The sequence below is a fragment of the Pelophylax lessonae genome (genome assembly GCF_965119305.1).
Source record: "Pelophylax lessonae genome assembly, chromosome: 12".
Taxonomy (NCBI): domain Eukaryota; kingdom Metazoa; phylum Chordata; class Amphibia; order Anura; family Ranidae; genus Pelophylax; species Pelophylax lessonae.
The window spans coordinates 171,622,205-171,633,887 of NC_138779.1; the positions used below are offsets into that span (position 1 = coordinate 171,622,205).

Below are 11,683 nucleotides of genomic sequence, written 5' to 3' on the forward strand. Positions count from 1 at the left end.
CCAGCTGAAAATGATGGCCCTGCTGTTAGGCAGCAAAGGCCCACTATACTTTTGCCTAGCACCTACCTTGTAGGGTGCTACACTATTACCATTGTTCACAAAACATTGCACTCTCGACCCCCATTTGGCACAAGTAGGGACACAACTCACACTGGCTCTGATAAACATGCCTCCAGCTTAGAACTGAGTGTGATTAATTTAACACCTTATTCCTTTACACCAGAGGAACTAGAATTACTCAAATTTGGGTAGAGTTTCTGTCAATCGGTCCAAATAGAAAAATATGATACTAATACGGACCTTTACCTATTTACCAGGAATCTGACTTTCAAATTCATGTATGACCAAGACCATGTGAGATCTAAACGAGACAGAGAACTTTCCGAAAGCATCAAACATTTCACCATGGAGGACTTTCGGGCCATCCGTGACCTAATGCTGCTCCTTGAAGAAAATGGTGACTTCAAGGCCACAGGACCATCATTTGAAACCAACAATACTGAATCTCAGACTGTCACATCTCTTCTATTGACTGCAGGTAAAAGTTTTAAGCTAAGATCTAAAAAATTCCCAGATCTGTTGACTAACCCCCATATTTGGGCTTTTCTAACAGCCACAGTCAGTGATTGAACTGGTCCCCCCCAAAGGAATCTATCATATGCGCAACACCAGGCCTTAGTCAAACTCCAGGAATCACCCCGATTTGGTGACCAAACCTTCTGGTAAGGGAGGTAATGTTGTTCTGCTTACCAATGGGCAATAGGAAAAGATGTGTTTGGATATTCTTTCCAGCAAACAGTGTTATCAACGACTAAACCCCATATTTGGGCTTTTCTAAAAACCACAGTCAGTGATATTGAATGTATGTCTACTGGCCCCCCCAAATGAATCTATCATTTGCATAACACCAGTCCTTAGTCAAACTCCAGAATCAAACTCCGGAATCACCCAGATATTACATAGTAGTTACATAGTTACATAGTAGTTGAGATTGAATAAAGACAATAGTCCATCCAGTTCAACCTGTGTAGGCGCGCGTGGCCGTAATCATCTCTCATACCCCTTAATGTTCTGATCCTTGAGATGTATGTCCAAGAGTCTTTTGAAAGTAGCCATACTTCCCGCAGAAACCACCTCTTGTGGTAGAGAATTCCACAATCTTGTAGCCTTAACAGTAAAGAACCCCCTGCGTTGCCTGAGGTCAAAACGCTTCTCCTCTAATCGCATTGTATGTCCTCGAGTCCTCATGCAATCCTTGTGACTGAATAGCTCTTTTTCTATGTTGAGATCACCAGTGAGGTATTTTTAAATTGCTATCATGTCTCCTCTCAGATTTGATGATCAAACTTTCTGGTAAGGGAGGTAATATCGTTCTACTTACCAATGGGCAATATGAAAAGATGTGTTTGGATATTCTTTCCAAAAAACAATGTTATCTACGAATTTCTGTGGCCTGTACCATAGCCTTCTAAGCTCATTATAAATCACTCATAGGTAATACCTATCACGATGAACTCATTGATCAGAATACATTTTCCTTCGGGAGGCAACATTCTATACATTACCAAATACAGCCCTCAAAATTTCCACTCGCCTGCTTGCATTTGGCGAGTGGAAATTAATTGAAGGCGAGCGGATCCGGTCGGTCAGCTCGGGCGGGATATAGGTCTCCTTGGCTCAGACAAGCCGCAAAAGCCACCTCTGCAGTCATCTCTACGGAGGGCTCTGTGTACCGTGCTGCACGCCCGGGAAGTGTAGTTTCCAGCGCAGTCCCATGGAACTGATTCTCTACTCACTGACATGCTGGACAGGAGGCAGCAATTGAAATGCATGTCCCTGGACAGTGAGGAGAAGGAAGAAGAGTCCAGTAGTGAGAGCGTGGTCTTCAGGGAATAGCCTACTGGCGAAAAGTGAGACCCAAGAGGTCGGGGAGACCATCAGAGAGAGAGAGGCACAAGTCTGAGAATGTAAGTTTACAGGGATGGTGGGCGTAGGCTGCCCACTTACTGAATCACACTCCTACCTACCTTTTTCAGAAGAAAAGTGGAGCATAGTGCAGCCACCCATAGTACCCTATTAGAACTTAGCTCACTCAGATCACAGCAATGTAAGGCATGTTCTGATCGATTACCAGGGATACTGCACTGAGTGTTCAGATTTTTGTCTCTATAGTGTGAGAATGTACAGACAGTTGGGCCTAATCACTCAGTGCAGTAGCCATACTAACTGTACTGGCTTCTGATTGGTTGCTGTTAGGCCCCATTAACACCTAGGATTTTATGCGCAAAATGCATAGGGCCCATTCATTTAAATGGGGATACCCTACATAAGGCAAAGTAGCTCATGGAGCTTTTGCCACATTCAGTTTTGGGTGTTTTGTTTTTTTTTTACACTACTCGTGCATGTCAGCTTGCAGTGTTTGGGACGGCATTACCAACGAATGGTGCAACAAATGTGATGTGGTTTTTTTTTTTGCACTTTTTATAAATGCGTGCAGAAATACACAGTTTTGCATGCGTTTACAAAACCTGCAGGTGTGAGTGGAGCCCTGTGGATCGGTTTGGTGCAAACCCAGAGAAAAGGTATCACTCCTGCCCAGTCACCTAGCGTAGTGCTCCGCTTAACTCTGCTGTCTGTACGTAGTGCACCGCTGAAACCTGCACTCCGTACACTCTGTACATATCGCATATTTACTTAACAAGGCAATAATGATGTGTACAGTGCCTAAAGCAGTCAATTTATATTTTATTCTTGCTTTATTTACCACAGTCAGATCAATGAAATATGCTTTATGATAATATAGTTAATTTATATTTTTGTAACTTCATTCATTCTGCATAAAACATTTAACAGTGTCATTTAATGTGATAATTTAGAAGGGCATGTTTAAAGGCGGGATTAGGGGTGGGGCAGGATAGGAGTTGGGTGGGGCAACTGGTGGCAAGTAACTCTTAAGGCCCGGCTAGTAGCTCAGGACTTGAAATTTTGAGCCTTGACCTAATATTCATAAAAATCCTATTTTACCTCCTGGTAGACCTATTGTATCCGGCATAGGATCATTTACAGAGAATGCCAGTAGATTTGTTGATTTTTTTCCTTTGCCCCATCTACATTTTTGCGTGTGGGGATGGAGTGTGAATCGATAGATAACCCTTAAGGATGTACCACAGGTAACCTGAGGAGCCTGTGGGGAATGTCTTCAAACTCCCTAAGGCACCCTAGCATAGGTAGTACCATCGATCTAGGTATTAAAAAAACTTGCTAAGATAAACTTTTGTATATCAAATATTTAGGAGTGGATCCCAACAAACAGTACACATAGAAGGAAGAGAAAGGGGGAGTGAAATGTGTAAAAGAAGAAAGGAGAAGGAAAGGAAAAGAAATAGAAAAAAAAAAAGGCTTGAAATTGGCTATACACGAACTCTTTCCCTTTCACTTCCCTTTTCCTTCCTTCTTCCCACTTTTTTCTTTTTCTTTTCCTTTTCTTCTTCTTTCTTCTCTTCCACATGTCACTCCTTGACTGTGGTATTGCCGACGCTGCGGCTGCTCCTTGCCCCATACACCCCAAACTTACCAACAGACCCCCTCTTTACTTGTCTAAAGAAAAAAGGACACTAGGATCTTGGAAGGCAACTTGACTTCCCCCCTGGCTGTATCCCTGACCCCAATAGACCTCCAGGCCCTCAGTCGCCACTGCACCAGCTCAAGGACTATGAACCATTGGCATCCCTTGATACCGCCTACTGACGTTGCCAGGGGTAGGTCCACCCATACCTAAGATGGGCCCTACCCCTCCATATTCCCTTTCCAAGTAGTCACAGCCCTCCAAGACCCTAAAACCCCAGCCACAGCACACGGCATGACCCCTTATGGCCGTGTAGCCCTCCAAACCCACAGCGCCCTCTGAATACCTTCCTGCAGACCTAAAGTCCACAGGTCGATGCCCACCGCGTTCAAATGAACCCCGTCACCTCTAAGATAAAGGGCCGGGTCCTGCTCCAGCTCAAGATGCCGGATCGCCAGTCCCCCGTTACGCACAACAAACTTGGCCACCGCCTTATTCACCTTAATCCTGGCTTTGTTCAGGCTAGTCACCGAACGAGCCAGGCGCCAAGAAGTGCGGGCGACAATGTCCGACCACACCACCACAGTCCGCGGAAAAAGCGTCCGCAGCCTCAGGAAGTCCAGTTTGACATCCCTAATCAGCTCCCTGGAGGAACGGAGGCCCAGATCATTGCCGCCCGCATGCAACAAAAGTATGTCGGGCGGCCGCTCAAGACGGGCGCAACGATGGACTTCAGGGAGGACACGGGACCACAGCATGCCTGAGACCCCAATCCATCTAACCTTTACCTCCTCCCTGCTCAAACCCAATTGGCGCCCCTCTGGCCTAACAGCTGCCCTCCGAGCACCCCAGACCACATAAGAATGTCCTAAAATCCAGACCAAGACATCCCTGGCTCCTGTAAAACATAAGGAGGGGTACATACCAACATACATCCTGAGTACATACACAAAAACCCACAGAGAAAAACAAATAAAAAACACCAGCATACACGTAACGAACATTCACTAAATGACCTCCCCTGGGCCCCGACCAGAACAGAACAGATCCCATCTGCCGCATCACAACAGATGCGGACGGACATACGAGCGAAATCGCCTGGACTCCCAACGCCCAATTTTTCGAAGGGCCTGATCCCCAAGGCCCCACCGAGCCGCTTCCGTGGCGGCTCCAATGCGGAAAGAGTGAGAGGAGAAATCCGTCCCCTGAAAACCGGCTGCCCCCAAGCACTTCCGGAAGACAGCCGTAAATTAAAAACGTGAGAGGGCCGTGCCATCAGCCCGTAAAAACAGAGGACCCTGTTGAGCGGAGCGCACCTGCAACCAATGCCGCACCGCAGCTACGGGGCAAAGCGAGGACCCAGGAACCACCCCTAGCTCAACACAAGCCCCTCGGCCCAGCTGGTCTGTTTTTGACCTGCGTATCCGGATTAGAAGCTTGTCCGGATGCAAACAAACATCCCCCAACTGCAATCCCCCATTCCCCCGTCTGGAAATACTCACCAATTCGCTAATCCGAAAAGCTCCAAAGAACGCCAAGATAAACGCCGTCCTGAAGAGTTCCACCTCCTGGTCCGCAGAACACACACCCGGCAAGCAGTCCACCAACCGGGACAACACATCAAAGGAAACCGGGCGCCTGGAATCAATCGAACGAGTACCCCTCGCATAACCCTTCAAGGCCTTTTGAACAAGGAAATGTTTGGTTACATCGGCAACCCCCCACAACTGAAAGTAGAAGGCCAAGGCCGCCATTTTGCGGCATAACGTAGAAATAGACACACGCTGTTCAAAATTCAGGCTCACAAAATACAGGAGCAGGAACAACCGATCCCGATCATCAGAAAGACCCCCCACCTCACTCACCATCTGATGCCATGTCGCCCACACCCTTTCGTAGGCCGTCCAAGTGGAAGGACAAACAGACGCTCGAACCAAATCCATTACTGCGGCGAGACGATGTTCCACAGCTCCCCGGGACACATCAGGCCTTGCTGCTCCGCATCCGGTGCCAACCTCCGAAACCTGTCCCACTGGAAGCGAGAAAGAGCATCAGCCACCGAATTGTCAACACCCGGAACATGCACAGCATAGAAAAAAGAATTCAGAAGCAAACATTTGAGCACCAGGTGGCGAAGCAACCTAATAACCGGTGGTGAAGAAGCAGTAATGCTGTTTATCGACTGAACTACACCCAGGTTATCACAATGAAAACGGACCCTCTTATTTTTGAAATCCTGACCCCATAACTCCACGGCCAACACAATGGGAAATAATTCCAACAGAACCAAGTTACGAATGAAGTCAGAATCTCGCCAGGAGGCCGGCCACTTCCCCGCACACCATTGCCCCTGGAAATAGGCCGCAAAACCCCCCGAGCCTGCCGCGTCAGTAAACAGCTCCAGGTCAAAGTTCGACACCGGAGCTTCCAACCAAACCGAACGGCCGTTAAAGGAGCTCAAGAACAAATCCCAAACCCGCAAGTCATCACGATGCTCTTTGGATAGGCGAATGTAATGATGCGGCGCCCTGACACCCGCCGTGGCAGCCGCCAACCTCCTGCAAAACACCCGCCCCATGGGCATGATGCGGCAGGCAAAATTCAATTTTCCCAGCAGAGACTGCAGGGCACGCAGCTGAATTTTTCGTGTGTCCAAGGTCCCTGCAATAACTCCGCGTAGGTCCAATAGCTTGTCAACCGGAAGCCTGCATTCCATTGCCATCGTATCAATGACAATACCCAGAAATCGCAGTTCCGTGCACGGCCCCTCAGTCTTGTCAGGGGCTAATGGGACTCCAAAATAATCAAACAGCTGTTGGACCGTAGCCAAAAGCGTTGCACACATCACCTCCCCCGGAGGACCTATCACCAGAAAATCGTCCAAATAATGAATTATGGAAGACAACCCAGAAACATCCCTAACAACCCATTCCAAAAAGGAACTGAATGTTTCAAACAGCGAACAAGAAATGGCGCAGCCCATAGGCAAACATTGGTCAACGAAAATTCCACCCTGCCATTCACAACCCAAAAGATGCAGGCTGTCTGCGTGCACCGGTAACAACCTAAACGCAGCTTCAATGTCAGTTTTCGCCATAAGGGCCCCTCGCCCAAAACGACGCACCCACGCCACCGCTTTATCGAACGAAACGTATGAAACCGAGCATAAGTCTTCCGCTATAGCGTCATTCACCGAACCCCCAGGGGGATAAGACAGGTGGTGAATGAGTCGAAACTTATTAGGTTCCTTTTTTGGAACCACACCCAGAGGGGAAAGCACCAGATTCGGCAAAGGCGGAGACGAGAAAGGGCCCGCCATCCTGCCCAACCTCACTTCCTTCATAAGCTTCGCCGAGACCACCGACGAATGCGCCCTAGCGGAATTTAAATTGCCCCCGGGAGGAGGAACCACCGACAAAGAACAAGGAATGCGAAAGCCTTGCGAAAACCCCCCCAGCAAAAGAGCGGCTGCTTCCCGATCAGGGTACCTACTTAGGAACCTGGCCAACCTTTCCACTTTCACCGGCGTCCGCCCTCTTACCAGCGTCGGCATGTTTGGCTCCCCCATGCCTAAAGCATTGTGCCGACGGGTGATTTCCGCCGCAGTTGGAACACTCATGCTTGAAGCGACAGGAGGTTCCAAACTTGCAAGTGGCCTCGTTAAACTGCCAACATAAGCCTTTACGTTTTGCGGCCGGAGAAGGCGAGGAAGCCGCCCCCCCGACCCCGCCCTGAAAGGGGTGACCAGTAGATCTAGCCTGGGTCATGAGGCGCATCCAAAGACTGATGTCCTTATGATCCCAGCGCAAAGATGGTCTGACGGCCTTGCGTTGACGAAAATGTTCGTCGTATCGTAACCAGGCCGTACCTCCGTAGACCCGATAAGCTTCCCCAATGGAATCCAAATAACAAAATAGGGGGGAACACTGATCGGAATGCTTTTCCCCAATTACACTGGCCAGAATGGTGAACGCCTGCAACCACGATCAAACGATACCGGCGCTTTTCTTCCTCCTCTTTTTTTGATTCATCAGGCTTGACCCTGTCCAAGTTGAATTTTTCTAACGGCAGTAGAGAAAAAATCTCAACATACTCACCACGCCAAATTTTTTCCCTCACTTCCGTTTTCAAATGAGCACCCAGAGGTCCCTCGAAGCAGACATAAACTTCGCACTTCGCAGAGTCCGCCATGCGCACAAGCTCCTTGTCCCCATCTGCTGATCCCGACCCTTTTGTCACCGGCGTCACCCCAGGAGAAGACGACGGCACCACAGAACTTACCTCCACTGCACCAGCCGACCCACCTGCGGCCTGGACCGAAGGAGCTGGGACCGGCGTCACCGAACTCACCTCTTTTGATCCAGTTGATTCCGCCAGCGGCCGTGAAACAGAAGAACATCCCGCTGCCGACCCCACTGATGCTGTAACCCCCCCTGTCGCAGCAGCCCACGCATGTATCGGCGCCCCCGTGGGTGCAGCCGCTAAAGCCGGCTCGCACCTGGACAACAAATCCTTAAACCCGGACAAAAGAGTATGCAGCAAAGACACTCCCCCTATGCCGTCCGGGACTGCCTGTGCACCCAGACCCCCTAAAACATGCGTCCCCCCACCGCTACCTAGGACCCCCGCGCCAGTAGCAGGCGAAGAGGGCCCCCTTGCTGGAAGAGAAGACGAACTAAGCAGTGCAGACAGCGTAGATGGAGCCTGGACAGCAGGCAGAGCAGACACACCAGAGGAATATACCACAGAAGACCCAACAGGAGGAGAGGCAGGCACAGAAGGAGAAGTAAACAGAAGGGAAGGAGAGGCAAAGGACACTGACTTACCTGGCTGACCCGGTGAAAGCCTCCGCTCAGCCGTTCGTCCGTGTCCCGAATGAGGAGCCGCCCTGACGTCCAGAGTATCCTCTTCATCCGATGCCAACAGTTCCCCTTCAGAGCGCTCTTCCACCTCCACCGAGTGGGACACCTGGCCAGTCCCTGAAGAGCCACCGCTGCAGCCGGACAGGCTGAAGACTTCTTCGCTGGGAGCTGCCACTCTGCAGGGAACAGAGCGGCCTCCGTAGTTCTGGCGCTGGGCAGTGACGTCACTGCCCTGCGACGCTGTAGCACTTGTCCTCAGCAGGCTTCCATCCGAAGGTCGCATGCCCGTGACGTCATAGACGGGCGCCTCCGACCGAGCACCGCCACTCGTTCCCGCCTCCTCTTCTTCCCGCCGAACGCCCCGCCGCAATGGGACAGCGGCGGGCGCCGAGATCCAGTCCGGAACCACCGATGGGACGCAGGGGACCCTCCTGGAGCCTCGGCTTCGTCCACGAGAGGCCACGGCCGTACCCGGAAGAAGGCCCGCACCCGGACCCCGCACTTCACTCCCACGCCGGACCGCGCTACCACCGGAGGGACCCGGGGAGCCAGTCGGATGGTCCAGAGCTGCAGGTGAGGGGGCAACGGAGCTGGAGGGGGCTGCGCTCACTTTGCCAGGGCCCCGTCTTTGTCGAGGATTCCTCCCGACTCCCGCTGTACCTGTAGGAGGCTTCCCACTGACAGCCGAGGTCGAAGGGTCCCTAGGGGGGCTCCCTAAGTGACGGCGGACCCTAGGGGTCGTTTCTGGGCTGAGGCGCTCAGGAGGCCTTGACCTCCTAGGCCGTGCTAAAGTTGGGGCAGGCGAAGCTGGTACCTGCCCCGACCCCTGTAGTAATCCATCCATATTGGCCTGAAGCCATTGCGGACCATTCGCCATGGCCGCGCTGCGTAACTGGGCCAGCATAGAGTCCAAATCCGCCATACCGATAGACAAGGGGGGGGTACAGAAGTTCTCCTATTGCTGTCTGGTCTCCAACTGACCGGACCCCTGGTCCCACCCTAAACTAGCCCCTGCTAACCCCACCTTGCCCCACCCTGCCCCACCTTCCCAAAAACCAATCACCTGCTTTAATTCTTCCTTAAAAAAGTTAACCCCCACTGGGTAGCAACCTTCCCTGCAAACCCCAGTCATGTCCAGCCTTCCGCTTACTGCTGTGCATCCATCTCCAGGCTTCCCCCCTTTCTCTCCCTTCTATATGTGTACTGTTTGGTGCAATCCTCTCCCAAATATTTGATATACAAAAGTCGATGGTACTACCCATGCTAGGGTGCGAACGTCTTTCTTTGAGGATTCATGAATTGCTGCAATGGATAGATTCTAGCAATCATCAGTGGTGTGTGCTTCATGCAATTAAACACTGTATATAAAACATTTTTTTACTTTTAATGTGAAATATTGATTGTTCCATATGTAAAGTGCTCTTCTTTATATATTGTTACAGCAGTGGTTCTTAACCTGGGTTCGATCGAACCCCAGGGGTTCGGTGAGTCAGTCTCCGGGGTTCGGCGGGGGGGGGGGACAAAGGGGCAATTTCTCCCCCCGAGAAAATATTACTGATTGTGAGGCCGAGCGCACCCCGGGAAATCAGAGCTGCGGTCGGGACAACTCACAGCCATTACACATAGACACTTGACACTCCGCCCCCTGTACCTCCCTCAGCAGGTTTCCAGCCTATCTCCTGCAGGCTGCTTGCTGCGTGAGTGGGCGGGATGGGGATGTACCTGACCACGGAGATCGTGCCCGCCTGGAAGAGGGAAGTGTGAGCAGCTGAGCAGAGGGAGCCGAGTGAATGTTCCTGGAGGTAGGCTCAGCTAGCTGTACATGGTGGATTAGTTTACAAGCACCTCTATGCTACGTCTGCTGAGTTACTGCAGCTTAGCATAGAGGTGCTGTTAGCTGACAGATGGAAATGCATGTCCTTTTCATTTAGCTCAATAAAGCATTGTGAATACCCCCTGGTGTGTGCCCTCCTGATACCCCATGGAATGCTCTCCCAACACCTCCCCCCAATGTGTGCCCTCCTAACACCCCATGGTATGCCCTCCAAACACCTCCCCAAAGTGTGTTCCCTCTTGACACCCCATGCTATGTCCTCCCAACCCCCCCCAGTGTGTGCCCTCCTGATACCCCATGGTATGCCCTCCCAAAACCCCCCCCCCAGTGTATGTCCTCCTGATACCCCATGGAATGCCCTCCCAACACCTCCCCCCAGTGTGTTCCCTCCTGACACCCCATGGTATGTCCTCCCAGCACCCCCCCCAGTGTGTGCCCTCCTGATACCCCATAGAATGCCCTCCCAACACCTCCCCCCTCAGTGTGTTCTCTCCTGACACCCCATGGTATGCCCTCCTGACACCCCATGTTTTAATGGTTTTGTTCTTTGTTCTTAATGGTTTTGTTTTTTGAGATACAGTCGCCAACACTTGCAGGGAGGCCCCAGCGAGATTTGAACTCGCGACCCCTGGTTTACAAGACCAGTGCTCTAACCCCTGAGCTATGGAGCCTTTTTTTTTTTTTTTTTTTTTTTTTAATGGTTTTGTTTTTTAATGGTTTTGTTCATTTTGTGCACCTATGTATAAATATATATCTAAATATATACCTATGTTTTGAATTTGAAAAAATCATATTTTATTTTTTCAATTAAGAAGGGTTCGGTGAATGCGCATATGAAACTGGTGGGGTTCAGTACCTCCAACAAGGTTAAGAACCACTGTGTTACAGTATATAATATAATCTGCAGCCCTGACAAAGTGGATCAGTCTACGAAATGTAAAACTATAAAATGGATTTCAAGCCCAGGATTGTAGCATACTGGACAAACTAGTTGGTTATCATTTTTAAATGAATGAACCCTCTTTTTTAAGAGATTATATAAATAGGTCAAATAAAGCTATGTGAAAAATTATTTTAAACAAGCTTGTCAAGTGTTTATTAAGCCCAGGGAGATACATGTAAAGTTCCATCCTTTCTTTTGTGTACTTTTATGAGTTTTATGCCCCATGTGCTCCTTCCTTATGGAACAAGAAAGTGGCCTTTCAATGAGTTCATCCTCAGGCTTCTCCTGTTCATCCTGACACATAATTGGTTTGCTTTTAAGGGCTCCCACTACCTCTAGGTACAGGGCGTGGCTATGGGCACATGTTGTGCACCGGCCTACGCCAACCTGTACCTGGGGGGGTAGGAGCATGAGATTTTTTTTGGTTGAGACCTTGGGTGCATATACCAATCATATATTGTTTTGTTTAGGCTATATAG

At 50.2% G+C, this 11,683-nt stretch overlaps 1 protein-coding gene and 1 pseudogene across 2 annotated transcripts; both read right to left on the minus strand.

The window, feature by feature from the left end:
* Nucleotides 1–4,626: 4,626 nt before the first annotated feature.
* Nucleotides 4,627–5,319, minus strand: LOC309568940 (integrase/recombinase xerD homolog; annotated as a pseudogene). The gene has a single exon. The product of its transcript is annotated as an integrase/recombinase xerD homolog (transcript).
* Nucleotides 5,320–5,507: 188 nt separating this feature from the next.
* LOC309568943 (uncharacterized protein) lies at nt 5,508–6,281 on the minus strand (the record flags this gene model as incomplete). Its single annotated transcript, XM_082274709.1, has 1 exon — nt 5,508–6,281. The coding sequence occupies one exon, from the start codon at nt 6,279–6,281 to the stop codon at nt 5,508–5,510; it is 774 nt and encodes a 257-aa protein (XP_082130835.1).
* Nucleotides 6,282–11,683: the final 5,402 nt, after the last annotated feature.